Consider the following 20400-nt stretch of genomic DNA (forward strand, 5'->3'; position numbering starts at 1 on the left):
TTTTTTTTTTTTGAAGTAGGGTCTCACTCTCGCCCAAGCTGACCTGGAATTCACTATGGAGTCTCAGGGTGGCCTCGAACTCATGGCAATCCTCCTACCTCTGCCTCCCAAGTGCTGTGACTAAAGGTATGCGCCTGCCATGCCCAGCTTGATATTTTATTTTTATAGGTCTTTCGTGTGCTTGGGTAAGAATATTCCATGATATTTAATTTTGTGTCCATTGTAAATGGGAGTACTTTAGTGATTTCTTTGTTCATATGTTTATCTTTAGTATATACAAAGGCTACTGATTTTTGCATGTTGATTTTGTATCAGCCCTAGGAAATTTTGGGTGGATTATTTTGGCTTAATAAGTATAGAATCATGTCGTTTTCAAATAAGGCTGGTTTCATTTTTTCCTTTCCAATTTGTATCCATTTTATTTTTCTCTTTTTTTATATCACTCAAGCTAAGCCTTCAGGTAGTATGTTCAATAGCAATTAGGAGAGTGGACATCCTTGTCTTGTTCCAGACCTTAGTAGGAATTCTTCAAGTTTTTCCTTATTTCGTATGGGGTAGGATTCAGATCTGTTCTATGTAGCCATTGTTACATTGAGACATAACTCCTCAATTCCCAATCTGTCCTGAAGGTGTAGTATATTTTTTTCCACAACCTGTTCTGCATCAATTGCAAAGATCATATGATTTCAGTCCTTAAGTGTAATGTATTATGTTTATTACTTTCTGTGTATTGAACCATCCCTACATCCCTAAGTTGAAACCTACTGTTAAAGATGGATGATAGCTTTTATATGTTTTTGGATTGGATTTGCAGAAATTATATTGACAAATTTGTTTCTATATTCATCAGGGATATTTGTCTATAATTTTCTTTTCCTGTGTCTCTGTATTATTTTGGTATTGGTGCAATTGGACTTCATAAAAAGAATAAAGGAGTATTTCTTCCTGTAAAATTTTATAAAGTAAATCTAGAAGCAGTGGTTTTGTTCTTCTATAAATGCTTAATAGTGCTTGGTAGTGAAAACATGTGGGCTCAGACTTTTTTTTGGTTTGGAAACTTTTAATTAATATTTCAATTTCATAGGATGTTATTGCTCTCCTTAGATAATTTATATCCTCTTGGCTTAGTCTTGAGAGGTCATTTATGCCAAGAAATTCTTTCATTTCTGGAGGCTTTTCTAATTTTGTGTAATATAGCCAAGAGAAATTTATGCTAATAATTCTACCAATTTCATAGGTCTTTGTAGGAACATCTCCTTTTTAAGCCCTAAACTTTCTTTTAATAGATTCTTCTTTGTTTTCTTTTTGATCAACTTAGTCAAGGGTGTATAAGCGTTCTTATTTCTTTTAAAATTATTTTTATTTTGAGAGAGAGAGATTGAGAGAGAGAGAGAATGAATTGGCACACAAGAGTCTCAGCCACATCCATAGAACCACTGGACATGTGTGACCCTGCATTTGCCTTACCCCTGTGTATCTGGTCTACCTGGGATCTGGAAAGTCAAAGATGGGTCCCTAGGCTTAGCAGGCAAAGGCAAGTGCCTTAACTGTTAAACCATCTCTCTAGCCATCCATTTTTTGGCATTTTTTATTGACAACTTTCATACTTACAGACAATAAACCATGATAATTCCCTCCGCTCCCCCACTTTCCTGTCCACAAATCCACTCACCATCTTATCCCCTTCCTCTCTCTGTTAGTCTCTCTATTATTTTTATGCCATCATCATTTCCTCCTTTAGTGTTTTGTGAAGGTAGTACTAGGCACTGTGAGGGCATGGATATCAACGCCAGTTTCTGTCTGGGCACCTGCATTGTAAGCAGTCTTACCTTCCTTTGACTATTACATTATTTCAAATAGATTTAATATTATTTGAAATTGAAATGTTTGGGATTGTTTGAAGAATCATTTAAAATGTACAAAGAATCAACACATAGTTTTTTATGTGGTTCCTAATTTAAAGTAATAGAATGAAATGGCAAATATATTGTTGCACTGGAAAGTAATAATTTAATTGTGATTGTTTAGATGACATGTTCATACAACATATATCAACACAAGCTGTATAAAGAGCAAGGAATGAAATGGGTACAGGAGTCCACCCTGCTCTGCAGCTGTCTGATTGTCTAGAACATTTCACAGCTCACCAAAGACCCAGCTCCCCTCTTCCAGGGGCAGAAATTGAGGATGAAAATGCAGATTGACTACTGCTGCTTAAACTCCCCCCTGTATTCTCATCAATAAGCACAGAGGACTATGTCCATCTCCCTTTGGTTCAGGAACTTTCCAGACCACCACTCACTCAGAGTCTATTTCCATTTTAATGTTTGCCTAAGTACTCTGATTTACATTAGCTAATGACATCTTTTATTCTCAACTGATTCATTTTAAATTATTTATTTGAGAGAGAGAAAGAGGGAGAGGGAGAAGAGAGAGAGAGAAGATGAATGTGCCAGAGCCAAAGACTCTATTTTAACTACTTCTGTGAAAATAACCTAGGTTCCTAAATAGCACACCACAGAAACACTCACATTTCTTGAAATATTATTCAGAATATCCAAGTTATAGAATAAGTACTGGTGTCAATTATCAGATTAATTCTAATAAAAGTGTGCATAGTGCAACTTTATTCATCCTTAAATTATAAAAAAGTTAAGCCATTCACAGAAAAGTGGATAAAAAGAGAACATCATATTAGGTGAAACAACTGAGACTCAGAGAAACAAACATGTTTTCTTTCATATGAAAAACCTAGAATCCAGGTAAAATATCAATATTATATAAAGGGAAATGGAACAATTTTGTGGAAGATGTGATAGACGTGGAGAGAAACAAACACAAAAGTAAATTCAAATTGAACTGGTACCATAGAAGCCTTTTATCCTTGAAGATAAACTAAGTCATAACCCTCAACAGGGATAAGAGAGCAGATGTGAAAAGAAGTGCCCTAGAGAGGGTGTGATGAAGACAAAACCTATTTTTTTTTTTTTTTTTTTTGTATCTGGCCTGTAACTTCCAATACCAGAAATCCATTGGTATCCAAACGAGATGTGAGATGTGACCAGAGAGAACTTCAAGGTCCCCAAACAAGACAGGTTTCTGTCAAAGCACTTGATTACCCGCCTCAGGCAGAACTAAGACCCTGGTGCTGCAGGCACCAAATGCTGCTGACAGAGCATGGAGAGACCTGGCTGGGATCCAGAAGAGAGCCAGTCCCCAAGCAGGCCATGTAGTGCTGGAAAGCATTACATGAGCTTCTGGGCAAAAGCGGCCAAAAGGGTCTGAGCTACTTTGAGTAAAGACCCTGACATTTTAAGAGCCACAGGTTGAGTCCAAAGGCATTCCTCTCCCCCCACCCAATAAATGACTGCCGCTCTCACAATTCGTATACCACAACCCCATGGGGAATACCTGCAACCCCACTGAGGAAGGTTCTCAGCAGAATGGGGGCAGGCATGAGGGAAAAGTGGGTACCAACACATGATGTATCCATACAAAGTATGTTGTTAATAATAACAAAAAGTAAAAAAATCACATCATCTGCAAATAATTATAACATGATCTCTTCTTTCCCAATTTGTATCCCTTTATGTGCATCTCTTGATTTATAGCTATAGTTAAGATTTTCAGTACTATATTAAATAAAAGTGGGGACAATGGGAAAAAAGAAATGAAATCTCCATGGGAGCATGTGAGTAATGTGAAGGAAAAAAATAAAACAAATATTATATATACTTAATATATTACATACTATACACATAAAAGCTCTATGTCAACTAAAAAAGGAATAATAATAATAATAAAAGCCTACCACTAAGCTACATTCTCAGCCTATATACTCTGTTTTCTTTAGTACTTGAAGAGGGGGTTTCCTCATGTTTCCATATCTAATTTCTTCATTATAGTAGATATGTTTATTATTCTTGCCACCCTTCAAGAGAAGTCAACATAGACTGGAACCTGCATGGATATTAATTAAAGATTTTAATATGCTAACATAGATTTGTGATGGTCAAAGATGCTTAAATCATCTCAAGTTCTATAATTTATCACTCTTCTTTACAAATGAATAACTCTAACTTACAGAGTTTTATAAGTAGCCCACAACAATATGTTGAATTTCAATATGTTGAATATCTACGTACTACATATTACACTTATACAAACTAATTGGCAATATGCATGTTAGCATGCAGCAAAAAGGATGTCTTTTCTGAACATGCAATAATAATTTTACATGCAAAATAAAAAACTGATTTTGAGCTACTATCCTTGAATTAGCAATGAAGAAAAACAATGTCATAGATGAAAAAATGATTCATCACAAGATACTGATCCTGGATTCTGAATAATAAGGAGGTATATTAGAGTCTAGAAAAAATATGAGGATTTGTGTCTGCAGTGTAATTGAGTAACTGACCACATGATATTGGATTATCATAATTTTGGAATATGATGGTTTTGAATGATATCTTTTCCAGGTAATAGTAAACACATGAAGATTTGGGGGATTTTGCATGTGTGGCTAATATGGAGTACTGAATGCATGTTATAGAACATGATCTTTTCTGACTGCAAGTGACACTGCATTATGTCAGAAACCATGGGAACATATTACACGTTTCTTCACCAGCTCAGAGTGGCATGGGCCCTCTATTTCCATTTCCCTTCACACCTCATTTTGGATCCTGTGCTGAAATCACCTTACATGATTTCAAACTATGTTCATGCAAACAGCTTGATGATACATGATGGGGAACAAAACTACATGAGCTCATCTCTGAGACATGTTTACCACAGACATGATGACATCATGGCCCCTAGGGCAGAACATGATCCTCACAACATGTTTTTAGCTAGTGTTTTTCACCTGGATGTGGACATCAGATGCAGCGCCCCAGGGCAATATGACGCATACAACCCTAGAGACGGTGGTACAAGCACAAGAGACAATAGTTGAGGGATATCAGAGGCTTCATCAGTCAACCACAGTAATAAAAAGAGACACATATGCACACAAGGATGTGTGATATACATTCATCTGCATGTCACTCTGTGTTCCACCTCTGTTCATGCTGTTAGCTTGGAAGGCATGGAAAAGATGCTGTCTTTGATTTTTGTCTTCTTGCTCCTGAAACTTCCTCTCATCTTGTGCAATTTAAAGGACAACAGCTGCCTGTGGAAAAGAAAACACCATAGAGTTCATGGTGAAGATACACAAACTGAATGTGTTTTCTTACTTTATGTGCAGCCCTTGCAGGGAAAGAATAGGCTCAACATTCCTGAATCACAGTAAGTTCTTTTCCATGTTGTTGTTGTTGCTTCATTATTATCATGGATAAAGCCTGAGAGGCTGTGGGTAGTTGACAAATATACTGCAGATTCTTGTTCATGATATGACAATGATCACTTCATCTACTTGCCTGTCAATGGTTTAATCATTTCTTTCTGATGCTTGAACAAAAGTTTATTGTACATATATTCCACAGTTTCTTCTGCAAATCTTGTGAGGATGAACATCTGGTATGGTTCCATTTTACGACTTTCATGAATGTGATACTAGTAAAATAGGTTTTCAATTTTCTCTGAGATATGTTGGTATTGATGTTTTGGAAGTGGTATTGCTGGATCATATGGTGGTCCTAATTTTAGACTTAAAGGAATATCCTTCATCCTGACATCCAGAAAAGCTTATATCCCCACCAAATGTATAAACGTTCCAATTTCCCTGAAATCAGAACAGCATAGTGCATCGCTCATGACTGTGGACAAGATATTAATGTGGTTGCTTTTAAAATTTTCAGATTTCTATGTAAGTTTATGATTTCTCATATGCTAATTGGTAATTTGTTCCTCTTTAGGAAGATTTCTTTCAGAATGCTTTCCTCTGTATTGACTGGATTATGTGATTTTAGTATTAAATTTTGCATTCTTTATGCCCTTGATACTACTCAGCAGTCAGGTTTATAGCTCCGATACGTTGTCCTCTTATACAGGCTAGGTCTTTGATCTATTCCTTGTTACTTCTGCTATGCAGAAGCTTGTGGATTTAGTGAATTCTCATTCATCACATCATGCAATCATTTCCGGAACTATTGCTACTCTGTGCACAGACCCCTCAACAAGTGCATTCCCTTTGCTAACTTCCATTAACACAACTGGTAAGGTATCAGTTGAATAATGCTTTTCACAATTGATTTCATAGAAGGTGAGAAATAACGTTATATACTTCACTATGTAAATATACTGATTCCCAGCACAATCTGTGCAAGAAATTATCTCACATTCACTTCATGTTGTTGTCACATCTGTCAAGACAGGTTATGGAACAATGATGCCATTTAGAATTCTCCATTCAATCTCAAAGATGAATTAATCTTGTGAGGTAACATTCACATTTTGTATGTATGGCTCTTTTGTGTGTACTTGGAATAATTTGTTGTGAAAACTCTACCATGACATGTTCTGTTCAAGATCTATTATTAAATTAACTGATATTTTTACTTCTAATAGAAATATATTTTTCATATTTCTGTTAAGAAGGAAAAGCCCTTTAGGTCCTTGATCAATTGTTTTCTTCGTCATTAAAGGTAGGGATATAAATTTGTTCATTTACATGTGGCCATTCAGAATTGTTAGCATAATTTGGAGATGGGCTATATTCTCTACAGATTATAATTTTGCAGTCTTGGGAAAGTCCGGTACCTATAACTTTGTGGGTCTTCTATGCTACAGAGTTACTATTTCTGGTGCCATTGCCATTGTCTTTTTGGTACTATTGTTTTGTAGTGTTACATGAAATTACATTTTTGGATCTTTCCAAAATATTTCAGATTGATAGGATTATTTATTGCATTTGTTATTATTGCAGTGCTTAATTTTGTACACTATTTTTGTTTCTACTTTTGAATGATGGTTTTGGAATCTTGAGAAAGACCAAAGAATTAGAGGAAACTAGTAAAATATAGGAATAGGCAAGATCTTTCTAAGTAGGAAGAAAGTCACATAAGAAATGAGGCCAATTACTTACAAATGACCCTCAAGTAATTTAAGATTTTATGCAGCATTTCTCCTGTTACTATGCAAGACTTCTTTAGGAGGTGTCAGCCACATTGAGATCATGCATTCCATGAGCACTTTTGTCTGGAAGATTGTATTATAAAGCACACCCCCATTCCCAGTATCTTACATTCTCACTGTCACCTCTTCTGCAACGGAGTCTGAACCTTGCAGGGTTTGGTAAAGATGTCTCCCTGAGTGCTGCACTGTAATTTCACTATGATACTTTAGTGAGTTGGGAGTCTTCTAAGTGGTCACCACCATCTTGCAACAGAAGTTTCTCTAAGAAAGAGTGAGAGCAGTATGAATATATTGGCATGAGCACAAGTGGTTAGAGGGCAGTTTAGTGAGCATCATATATTCACTTAGATAGTCAACAGGAGTAGTTCCCCACCCAAGGCCTTGTGACCTCCCCTAGCAAATGCTTTTGACTAGGTTTTCATTTTTAGCCATTGGTTCCCTCCTACGGAGTGCTCCGCAAACCCAATCAAGAGTACCTGTTTTTACCAGAGCAAATATGTCACAGTCAAACCAGTTGGTATTTTAGCCTGGCTGTACAGTTGTAGGTATTGATATTAGCCAAGCAACAGGCTAGGTAATTGTTTTCAGCATTCTGACAGCTAGTTAACAGGGAGAAGACTTCTAGTTCAGCTCCAGCTTGATTTCTTAGGGACCTTCAGCCTAACTATCTACAGTAATAGGGTATTACCATCTCGTCACAGTGATAAAGCAAATGCCAGTCAATAGCCTGCAGTGTTCGTTGGGAACCAGAAGCCTCCCAGACCGAGCACTCACTTGCTCTAAAATTTTCTTATAGCAATACATGATTTGGGGCATAGTTTATCCACTGCCACAAGGAACTTCTGCCCAAATTCTCTACTTTTTACACATACAATACTTTACAAGCAAGAAGGAGGTAACCATATAGCTTACTCATAAAATCTTTGAATTGGGGCCAGAATGATAGCTTGCGTGGCCTGATAGCTAAGATTTGATTCATCATTACCCAAATGAAATCAGATATGCAAAGTGTTCTTGCATCTGGAGTTTGTTCGCGGTGGCAAGATGCTCTGGTGAGCCCATATTCACCCCCTACCCGCTTTCTCTGTCTCTCAAATAAGCAAATAAACATTTTCAAACACTAAAATCTTTAAATTTTTTAACAGTCCTTCCTAGCCGTCTCTCATCTGTCCCCTTTCCGGAACTCAGTCATTTCAACTCACAATTATTTTGTGCCTGTTCTTACACATTTCCAACTTTTTGTACCCTTTCTTACATATTTCTAATATACTCCTCTTAAGTCTCCCCTTCTTCCTTGCTAGCTTCTTGGACTCTACTCACTTTTATTCTACCTCACATGTAAATGTGAAGAATTGAAGCTAGGAGCCCCACGTGAGAGACACCATTCATCATTAAACTTTTTGAACCTGTGTTGCCTTATCTAGTATACTTCCAGATCTACCCATTTCCATGCAAATGTTATCATTTCAATTTTTCTTTACATTTGAATAAAACTACACTGTATAGATGTAAGCACTCTAATTTTTAATTTGTCAGGTCTAGGACATCTAGGCTGGTTCTACTTCTTAGCCATTGTGAATAGAACAGTAATAAACAGATGAACAAGGACCTTTACACTAATATGTAGAATCTGTAGGCTATATACCAAGGAGAGGCACAGCTGTACCATATGGTAAATCTACTTTTGCTGTCTCAGGAACCTCCACACTAAGTTCCATGATGGCTGGATAAGCATATATTCCCATAAACAATATATAAGGTTTCTTCATTACTCACAACCTTTCCAGCATTTATTGTCATTTGATTGCTTTTTTTCCCCACTGGAAAAGCTTTTATTAAGACCCCACCATCGGGGGACTGTGCTGACATTAAGCACCATCCTTCTTGGCAATCCAGTCTTTCTTGAGTGGTCCCATGAATGCTTTCTTCTCTTCCATGTTCTGGAAATGGCCATGGCCAAACTTAGAAGTGGTATCAATAAATGTCAAGTTGATCTCCAGAGCCCACTGTTTGGTCTGCACAAGCAAAGACTTGTGGTGGGTGAGCACCTGCTTCTTGGTTCCTACTACGCAGTCTTTCAGCATGACAAAGCCATTGATCACTTCACCATAAGGGACAAAACCACCCAGTGGGTTGATGCTCTTTTCACACAGGTCATAGTCAGTGGAGGAATTGTTCTTGATCAGCTTGCCATCCTTGATAAGGTAACCCTGACCAATCTTGTAGATCTTCTTGTTAATCTCAGTGTGGTGATGGTAGCCCTTCTTGCCAGCTGGAGCCGCAGAGAAAGCCACACAGGCAGGATGCCAGGCCGCAATACATGCAACCTTGCAAACACCTCGGTGGGTCTTGTGGGGTAGCTTCTTGGTGTGCCAGCATCTGGTGACACTTTGGAGCCTTTGCCTTTGGTCACTCCAATGACATCAATCCTCTCGTCCTGGCCAAACACCGGTTCACGGGTATGTGCTGCTCCAGCCTGTCCCAGGCCCAGTCTACCTTCTCAGCCACAGTGCCTGGGTTCATCAAGTGGGCCTTCTTCTGGCAAACAGGAAGCAGGCACATCTGGGTGTGGGCAATAATGTGGATGACCTGACAGTACTTCTTCATGCTACTGAAGTCCTTGTCCAGCTGCTTCTTGCCCATGTCATCCTGCCAATTCTTGCAATATTTAGTGAAGGCCTTCTTCTTAGATTTGTGCCAATTCTTATAGAAGCGCCTTTTGCACTCATCACTGATGTGCTCAGCAAAAACTGTCTTGAAGGTACAGAGGCCTCAAGGGGTTTCCACATAGCCTGTGATGCCTACCACCACTGTAGGTGAAGTCTCGATGGTGACAGCCTCCACTACTTCCTTCTTATTCACCTTGGATCCTGGCCTATTGACTTCTCAGACATTGTGGGTCATGCCTGTCTTTTAGCCCGAAAAGGCCGTAAGGTGTACCGGCTTGGAAAGGTCATCCTTGGGGAAGCTCTTCACTTTGCTCCAATGTCTGCTGCTGTGCTTCTGAGGCAAGCAGCCCAAGGACCCATGTCTGGGAGCAGAAAATTTCCTGTGAGACATCTCGTCCTCAGACCCTGCCTGGAGAGCTGATTTCTCGATGACAGTTATTCTGACAGTAGTGAAATGGAATCTCAGAGTTGTATTCATTTGCATCTTTCTGATGACTAAGCAGTCAAAACCATTTTTACATATTTATTTAACATTTAGAGTTCTTCTCTAGAGAAGTCTTAATCCATTTCTATAGACAATTTTAATAGAGTTATTCATTTTTTATTATTGAGTTTTTCTGTAATTCTTACTATATCCTAGATATCTATTCTCTGACAGATGTATAGCTGGCAAAGATTTTCCCCTAGTTGACAGGCTGCGTCTTTGTTCTATTCACTCTGTTCTTTGCTGTATTAGATTTTCAATTTCATGAGGTCCCAATGGTTGATTGGTGGTCATACTTCCTGAATGACTGCTGTTCATCTCAGAAAGTCCTATCTTATGCATATATGTTTTCTGTAGAGATGTCTTAATGATCATGTGTTCCTGCTTTAATTATGGAACATTCTTTTTATACTTCAATTATAATAGATAGCCTTGGTAGATGTAATGCTCTGGGTCAGCAGTTGTCTTTCAGTATATAGAACACATCATTCCCAGCTTTTCTAGATTATAAAGATCATATTGAGAAAGCTGCAGTTATTCCTATGGCCTGGCCTTTATAGGTGGCTAGGTGCTTCTTCCTGATTTGAATATAATATCTTTGGTCTGTGTGCTTAGTAGTCTAATTAAAATTTGGTGAGGCAAGGCTATTTTCTAGTATTGTCTGTTTGGTATACTAAGTACATCCTATATCTGTACTGGCAACTCTTTCCCAATTTGGGGAAACTGTCTTCTAAGGTTTTGGTGAAAATCCTTACTATGCACCTAGGTTGAAATTCTTCTTCTTTATTGTCTTAGTTGTTAAATTTGAACTCCTTACAGAGTTCTAGTTATATTGAAATTCCCACTAATACATCTTATTCATTTGTCTTTCTTTTTGCTGAAATATTCTTGACGTGTCATCCTGTTTTCCAGCTCAGATATTTTGTTTTATCCTGGATCCCTTCTATTGGTGGGACTTTACAATTTGTTGTTGTTGTTGTTGAACTTATGGTACTTTTCATTTCTAGTGTTTCACATTGTACTGACAAATACCTGGAGCCTGATCCTTGTTGATTGAATGAATGCTAGAAGGTCATAACTCCCTCTTCCTTCACGATGGTATCTCACCTGAGTTTATAATCATTGTTTACATGTCTTGAGAATGGCAGTTCTACCATGAGAAGATGACAAGATTCTTTTTGTCTTCTAAGGGCCTGTTTATTACTGCAAGGATGACATACAGTCTTTTCAGTAGATTACATATGGATTCTTAAGCTTTCAAAAGTCACAACAATAAAGAATTCACCTTCTTGAATTAAAAAAATATATACTAGTACTCAGTAGCCTCATGATTATTCACTCCCAGTTCAGGGGGAAAGATTCAGCTCATGAATTTAGGGATCAGATGTAGTTTTAGTAAAATGTGCCCTTTTTGGATTTGAAGAGAATAATGTGTAGATATACATTGCTAATGATTACCACACTCTCTTTTCAGTTTACCACCTGAAAGGTATGAATTTGCGTTGGCATTGGAGTATGCAATTGATGAGATCAACAAGAACCCCAGTCTTTTACCTAACATGTCTCTGAGATTTTACTTATTTAGAGAACTATGTGATATACAATATATTTATGATCCTCCATCTTCAGGCGTGATAGAGTTCAAACTTTGGGCTCCTAACTATCGGTGTGACACATATTTATGTAATACAGCAATTTCAGGACAAAAATGGATAAAAGCTGCAAGGGGGGGAATGTCCATCCAATTTGATCAATTACCACAGGTGAGATTGTTCAGAAGGGGAGAGTGTGAGTGTTTTTTATGTTGGCTTTATCATGACCATGGGGAAAAAGAAAGGAGGGTTCTGGGTTTATATATGTGTTCATCTGGGTATCTAAAATCATTAATCAGAGATACTATGGGATCAGTCAACATGATTCAGATGTTAAATTGTGTTTCATATAGGTCCTATCCTCATAATGCTTAATTTGTTTTGTCTCCTATAGCTTATCTATGGATCATTTGAACCTATGTTGAATGACCATGACAGGTTTCATTATGTATATCAGATGGCCACCAAGGACACTTCCCTAACTCTTGCCATGGTCTCTTTGATGGTTCATTATACCTGGAACTGGGTGGGACTGGTCATCTCAGATGATGACCAAGGGATTCAATTTCTGTCAGCCTTGAGAGAAAAGATGCAAAGAAATGGAATCTGCTCTGCTTTTGTGAATGTAGTCCCAGTAAACAACCAGTTTTACTTGAGAAGACATGGAATATATTATGAGCATATTATGACATCATCAGCAAATGTTATCATCATATATGGTGACACTAGCTCTACTCTCGATGAAACCATCAGAATGTGGCAATATGTAGGCACAGGAAAGATCTGGGTCACTACCACACAATGGTATGACATCTCAAGTAAGAAATACTTAAGCCTTGACCCATTTCATAGGACTTTCACTCTTTCTCAACACCATGGTGATATTTATGGATTTAAGAAATTTATCCAAACACTGAAATCTTCCAAGTACTTAGAAGACATTTCCTTGGAAATGTTGGGGTGGATGTATTTTAATTGTTCTGTGTCAGAGTCTAAATGGAAAACCTTGTATAATTTTTCATCCAACACATCACTGGAATTGTTGACACAGCACACTTTCGATGTGGCCATGAGTGAGGAGAGTTACCATATATACAATGCTGCATATGTGGTGGCCTACTCCCTCCATGAGCTGCTGCTTCAACAAGTAGATATTGTATATATGGATATTGACAACAGACCTCAGAGTGACTGTTGGAAGGTAAAATGTCCTTTATGATTGATATCTAGTTCCATCACTATTATTATTTGTAGATTATCCCAGATCTGGTAAATCTAAATTGTTAAGAAACTTTTCTCCAAATATAGGGATTTCTACATTTAAAAAATATATTTTTATTTATTTACTGAGAGAGACAGAGAGAGAGAGGGAGCACACCAGGGCTTCCTGCCAGTGCAAACGAACTCCAGATGGATGTGCCACCATGTGCATCTGGGTTATGTGTGTCCTGGGAATCCAACCTGGGTCCTTTGGCTTTGCAGGCAAGTGCCTTAACCACTATGCCATCTCTCCAACATTGATTCACACATTTTTAAACCTTAGTATGTTAGATGTGTGTTTTCTCATAAAAAATAGTGTAATTAAAGATAAGCATATGAAATGTGCATCAGTGATGATTTGACAGAAGACATTAACAAGCCCATTATTTTCAGTGTTTATAATGTTCACCATTCAGTCCCATGGACACTAAGTAGTGAATACAGAAAGCCTTTTTTTCTTAAAGTAGAAAAATTTATGTATCAACAGGATGTGTTTTAAATTAATTCAGAACAAATTAAATATATCCATATCCTCAATTTCTTAATTATAGCCTTGTATGTAATCATATAATAAGGCAGTGTTAAAATTTATCTCAGTCTCATATATATTATTGGAAAGATTTGTTTGGGTCATTATTCATAAGACACACTGATTTTAAAACTTTATGATAACATTAAATAGTTATCAAATTTATAATAATAGCTATTTTACACAAATAACCCTTTGAGAGTGAGAGATTATAGAAATTGTGAGGAGGTCCTCACTTTTCATTTGCTGTCTTATTGTGGCCATGTTCAATTATAAAACATACATCTCTTTCAGCTGAACTATTTACTAAAAGACATGCAATTTACCAACCCTGTTGGAGACTTAGTGGATATGAATCAGAAAAGGAAATTAGACCCAGACTTTGACATTTTCAATTCATGGGATTTTCAAGAAAGTTTGCAGGTAAAGGTGAAAACAGGACGGTTTTCCCCATATCTTCCACAAGGACAACAACTGCAATTACTGGACGACATGGTAGAGTGGACCCCTGGAAGTGGACAGGTGAGATGGATCCAATAGTATATTTACATGAACATAAATAAACCAAACTGAATAAGATATTGTATATAACTGCACGAATTTTGCAGGTAGAAGATACTATCATTTTTGGACTCACTTTACATTTTTTTTAATTTATTTATTTGACAGAGAGAGAAAGAAGGAGAGAGAGAGAGAATGGGTGTGCCAAGGTCTCCAGCCACTGAAAATGAATATTTGATATATGTGCCACCTTGTACATTGGGCTAACATGGGTCCAAGGGAATTGAACCTGGGTCCTTTGGCTTTGCAGGCAAATGTCTTTACCACTAAGACATCACTCCAGCCTACTTTACAGTTTTGTTTTTGTTTTGTTTTGTTTTGTTTTGTTTTTCGAGGTAGGATCTCACTCTGGTCCAGGCTGACCTGGAATTAACTCTGTCATCTCAGGGTGGCCTTGAACTCATGGCAATCCTCCTACCTCTGCCTCCCGAGTGCTGGAATTAAAGGCATGCGCCACCGCGCCCAGCTCTACTTTACACTTTTTAACTTGTCATTCTTATATTTTATTAGAAGAGAAGCAGAAATATGTTTCACATTTTTCCTACATATTTATACATATGATATACAGTATGCAAATGGTATGTGCCCATTCTACTATTTGTAGGTAATTAGAAAATAGTTTCACTGATGGCATAATATGTTACAGCATTGTTGATATGAAAGAAGTAGTTAAAATCGATATGTAATAATGATCATTTGATTTTCCTCAGATTCCTTCCTCTGTGTGTAGTGTAACTTGCACCCCTGGATTCAGAAAATCCCAACAGGAGGGGAAGGCTCCCTGCTGTTTTGATTGTATTCCCTGCCCAGAGAATGAGATTTCCAATGACACAAGTAAGTTTTACCTTAGGAAAAATTCTACAGAATGTTTATTTCCTCTCTCAAACTCACTAGGACATTGTTCAAATCTGGAAAACATTTGAAGAGATAAATATTTCTTCTTTTATTTAGTAATGACATTCATATGATCATAAATACTTCAAATATAAAATACACACCTTTTGGACAGCATTATATATAATACTTTCCCCATTAAAATCTTTTCAGGACACAATAGTAATTGTTGTGTTTCACATATGGGATTACCTGTACATAGAGGTGATTTTAATGAACCAACGTAGATTTCCAATGAAAGCCATAGATCTAGCCTGGCATGGTGATTCAAGACTTTAATCACAATACTCAGTAGAATGAACTATGAAGATCTGTGAGTTCAAAGCTGCCTAAGGCTGCAGAGTGTGTTTCAAGTCAGACTAGGCTAGAGTGAGACCATACCTCCAAAAAACAAATATGAAAAGCAGAGCATGAATCTTCCAAAGCCTAATCTTTTCAGTACCCAGCAAAGTCACTGACACAGATCAAATAGGTACAGAATAATTTTTTTCTTAATAAATATATGATCAGAACTTAGATATGTTTAATTACAATACTCCTGATAAGAAGATAGAAAAATCTCCATGAGTTTGAGGCCAGTGGAACTACAGAGAGAATTCTAGGTCATCTTGCACTATATTGATACCCAGCCTCAAGAATAGCTTTAAAAAATAAATAAAATCAAGAGAAAGAACGAAAAAGAGGGAGAGAGAAAATAGAAAGAAAGAAAGAAGAAAGGAGGGAAGGAAGGAAGGAAGAGAGAAAGAAATAGAGAAATAAAAAGAGAGAGAGAGCAAGAGAAAAAGACATTATAAAAGATGTTATTTATGGTGTCAAATATGCTATGGTATAATATACACTCACTGTATATGTTGGATTTTGTATTGTTCTGTATTTTACAAGTGAATACAAAAATACTACATAGACATGCGAATTCTGTGTGTTTCTATAAGCATGCACTAAATGAATCCCATAGACCTATGAGATGATATGATACTGGTGGATAAACCTTTGAGATAATCTGAGGATTACTTTGGAGAGTGTTGTTTTTTTTTTTAATAATTGAGGAATTTGTTGTATGACCATACTGCACATTGGTCACACTCCCTTTGGGTCATGCTTCTATTCTCCCTCTCCTCACCACCTCCTTCCCGAAGAGGTTCTTCCTCGTTGCAGGTACGGGTGTCAATGTGGGGTGTTGAGTGCACCAGTCGGGGTCTGTGGGTGGGCACAATGCGTCACAATGTACATTGTCATCCTGTGGATCTAACGTCTTTCCATCCCCTCTTCTCTAATGAACCCTGGTCCTAGAGAGTATGTTATGTCGCCTTTGCTGTTCACCTTTCAGCAGACAATGATATTTCCTTTGGTGAATGCTGAGTCTCTTCCACCATCTCCCTGGGAAGTCTCTTAGTCTAGCAGTGGGAGAAACACTCATATTTACTCCAAAGTTTCCCTGTAATATTTCCCGTGCCATGGCAGCATATTACAGATGACGTGTCTACTGCTAGTAAGCTGACTTTCTTTGCTTCTCATACTAATGAATTCTGGGACTTATAGGTAGTTGCTGCTGTCTATAAAAAGAAGATTTTTTAGCCAATAGTGAGAGTGGCATGTACAAAACTGGATAAGCATCAACATTTAGAATATTTCTGGGCAGGCGAATCTTTATAGCAAAAAACAAACAAAACAACAACAACAAAAAAAACCTTGGAAACTTCCTTCTAGGGTCTATGAATTCCAGGTCATAGGCTTCCTATTTGGTACTAAGTACCAGGCAGAAATTCCTTGATTTATCCTAAGTAGGCATAATATTAAATTAGAGAGATATTAATTCTGCTCATATCCTATGTTCCATTAATGTACCAGTTTGCACATCTTGCCTAGTAGGTTGATTCTGAAGTTTGTAGAATCCACTGCTTGTTTATAGTATTAGTGGTCATTATCCCCAAGCATCACCTCATATAGCAATTTTTAGCTTTATAAGATTTTCCCAGCAGAAATATGGCTTCCCTTTCATTTCCAGCATGATATCTCCATGTCCTGTGATCAAAGCCTATAGAGTTATCAGGAGCAGGAGGTTGCAGTTTAGATCTGGTGGATACCCCAATATGTCGACCATGTGATGCATTATTTGTCAGGACTTTGGGAGCCTCCATGACTAGGGGGTCACTCAATTCTGGCACTGGTATTTACCAGCAACAGCCCATTGTCTTAGGTTCAAACTTCTTCCACCCTTATAGGACACTGCTGCCCAAACAATTCCTCTCTCTTATGAAGACAGTTATATCATTTCATTGGTAAACAAAACAAGTTTCTATGCCACTGATACTTTTGCTATTTCCTTCCTCCCTTAACCCAGACTCCTGCCAACACTTCCACTGGTTTATTCTTTCCCTCCACTTGACTGGTGACTATCCCCTCCTCAAATCCAACCAAGCTACTCCTCTCTCCAAGCTTTCCTATAACACTACTGATGCTTACTGCAATTTATGAACAAATATAAATATTCTAAGTTTGGACCTCCATGGGAGAGAACATGGGTTATTTTTCTGTCATAGCCTGTGTAGTTCACTTAGTATGCTTTTTTTCCACATCCATCCATTTTACTGGATATTTCATGATTTCATTTCTCCTCACACCTGGGTAGAATTACATTGGTTATACGCAGCATCTTCATTATCCATTCATCGGTTAATAGGCATTTAGCTTAATTTCATATCCTAGCTATTGTGAACAGAGCAGCAAAAACATGGCTGAGCAATATCTCTACTGTAAAGACTAGAGTCTTTCAAGCATAAGCCCACAAGTGGAATAGCTGTGTGAAATTGCAAATCTACTTTTAGCTGTTTTTTTTTTCTATGAAGTTGGATCTCACTCTACCCAAGCTAACCTAGAATTCACAATGTAAACTCAGGTTAGGTTCCAGCTCACAGTGATCTTCCTACCTAACATTCTGAGTGCTAGTATTAAAGATGGTTTCCACTACCCAGAACAAAGAGAGAATAGAGTGAGAATGGGTACACCAGGGCCAGTAACCACTGCAAATGAACTCCAGATGCATACATCACTTTGTGCATTCGGTACTGAGGAATCAAACTCTGGTTGTTAGGTTTTACAGGCAAGCACATTAACTACTGAGTCATCTCTTCAGTCTTCAAATCTTTCTCTCTCTTTTTAATTAATTAATTAACTATTATCAACATATTTCATACGGATATATCTTGTGTTGGTACCCTCTTTACTATGTCCATGTTCACATTCCTATGGGGTCCCACTTCAGTGGGGTTGCAGGTATTCCCTACAGAGTTATGGTTTATGCTTGTGGGAGCACCAGACAAGCATTTTTGGGGTGGAGGAAAGCATCTGAGCATAATGTCCCAATCTATGGCTCTTAAAATCTCTCTTACCCCTCTTCTGCAAATTCTTTAAGCTGTGGTTGTTGAGTTTTAAGTCTATTTCAGTGATGAGCTCTTATGAGCCTGTGGATCATTGCTTTTGTAGGTGTTGAGTATCCTCAGGGTCTGTCTCCTTCATGCCGGCCTTGATTCCATTGGTTTGTTTCTGTTTTTATGCCAATACCATGCTGGTTTTGTTACTATGGCTTTGTAATGTAGGTTTACATAAGGCATGGTTATACCTCCAGAGGCATTTTTTTTTTTGGATTAGATGTTTGGATATCTAAATTGGATATCTAAATATATGTTTGTATCTAAATTGATCAGGGATGAAGGCATATAGTTTTATTTTCTTGTTGTATCTCTGTCTGGTTTTGGTATTAGGTAGTGTTAGCTTCATAAAAGGAGTTTGAGAGGATTCCCTGTTCTCCAAGTATGTGAAATATTTGGAAACAAATTGGTTTCAGTTCTTCAATGAAGGTTTGATAATATTTAGCTGAGAAGCTATCCAGTCCTGGATTTTTCTTCTTGGTGAGGTTATTGATTACCTTTTCAGTTTCCATGGATATGACATTTTGTTTTAGGAGATTAATATGCTCTGAGTTTAGTTTTGGTTGATGGTGTGTGGCTAGGAATTCATCCATTTCTTCTAGATTATCCAGTTTTGTGGAATAGAGGTTTGGGAAGTATTCCCCAATGATTCTTCTATTTTCATAGATACCTTTTGTAAACTGTCCTTCTTCATTTCTGATTTTGTTAATATGCAACTTGCTTCTTTACTGCTTGACCAAATTGTACAGGGGTTTATCAATCTTGTTTATTTTTTCAAATAACCAGCTCTTTGTTCCATCAATATTTTTAATTGTGTCCTTAGTTTCCAATTCATTAATTTATCCTCTGGTCTTCATTATTTCTTTCCATCAGGAGCTCTAAGGATTGGATTCTTCTTGTTTTTCCAATACCTATAGGTGGACAGTTTATTAATTTGCAATCTCTCTGTCTTTGGTATGAAGGCATTTAGTGCTATGAATTTTCCCCTTAGGACTGCCTTCATTATGCTCCATAAAAGTTTAGTAAGTTGTGTTTCCATGATCTTTCAATTCCAGGAAATTTACAGTTTTTTTTTTTTATTTCTTCCACAACTCATTCATTATTTAAAAATATGTTGTTCAGTTCCCAGGAAATGGTGTAGTTCCTGATGTGTATCTTGTGGTTAATTTCTGGTTTTGAAGCATTGTCATCTGTTATGATGCAGGAACTTACTTCAATTTTTCTGAATTTATGGAGGCACCTTTTATGGCCTTACATATGGTCTAATTTAAAAAAGGGCATTGAGTTGCTGAGAAGAATGTGTTTTTTATAGAGTTGGAGTCCTTTAGGTCTAGCTGATCTAAGGTGTTGCTGACCTCTATTTGGTTCCTGCTGATTTTCTGCTCGTATGGTTTGTCTATTGATGATAGAGGAGTAGTAAATTATCCAATTATGATGGTATTGGCATTTATTTCTGTTTTGTGGTCAAGTAGCTTTTGTTTTATAATGTGTGGTGCACCTGTGTTTGGCATATATAGTTTTATGATTGTGATGTTCTCATGTTGAATCATTCCTTGATGAGCAAGAAGTAGCATTCTTTGTCCTTTTAGTACATTTGATATGTAGTTTATTTTATCATATATTAGTATACTAACACCAGCTTGTTTCTTATTTCCATTTGCTTAGAATATCATTTTCCATCCTTTCACTCTGAGCAGGTGTCTCTCTGTAGTGGTGAGGTGGGTTTCTTGAAGACAACAAATAGAAAGGTCCGTGTTTTGATCCACCTTGTTGAATTGTTTCTTTCGATGGGTGAGTTAAGACCAATAATATTTAAAGTTATAACTGTGAGGTTTGATTTAAGCCCTGCCATCATGGGATGCTTTATGGGTTTGGTGCTTTCTAGTGTTTTGTGCTTTTTTGA

At 37.3% G+C, this 20400-nt stretch overlaps 1 protein-coding gene and 1 pseudogene across 1 annotated transcript in view; one reads left to right on the plus strand and one right to left on the minus strand.

Annotated features, from left to right (window-relative positions):
- Positions 1-8948: 8948 nt before the first annotated feature.
- On the minus strand, positions 8949-10140 carry LOC101611373 (annotated as a pseudogene).
- Positions 10141-12300: 2160 nt separating this feature from the next.
- The window catches only part of LOC123453717 (vomeronasal type-2 receptor 116-like), a 31054-nt gene continuing 22954 nt past the window's right edge, over positions 12301-20400 (plus strand). Inside the window, exons 1-3 of the mRNA XM_045131407.1 lie at positions 12301-13026; positions 13909-14136; positions 14886-15009. Coding sequence (XP_044987342.1) covers positions 12316-13026; positions 13909-14136; positions 14886-15009 — 1063 coding nt within the window. The 5' untranslated portion in view covers positions 12301-12315. The remainder of the gene's footprint in view (positions 13027-13908; positions 14137-14885; positions 15010-20400) is intronic.

The sequence above is a fragment of the Jaculus jaculus genome, chromosome 12 (assembly GCF_020740685.1).
Source record: "Jaculus jaculus isolate mJacJac1 chromosome 12, mJacJac1.mat.Y.cur, whole genome shotgun sequence".
Classification (NCBI taxonomy): Eukaryota; Metazoa; Chordata; class Mammalia; order Rodentia; family Dipodidae; genus Jaculus; species Jaculus jaculus.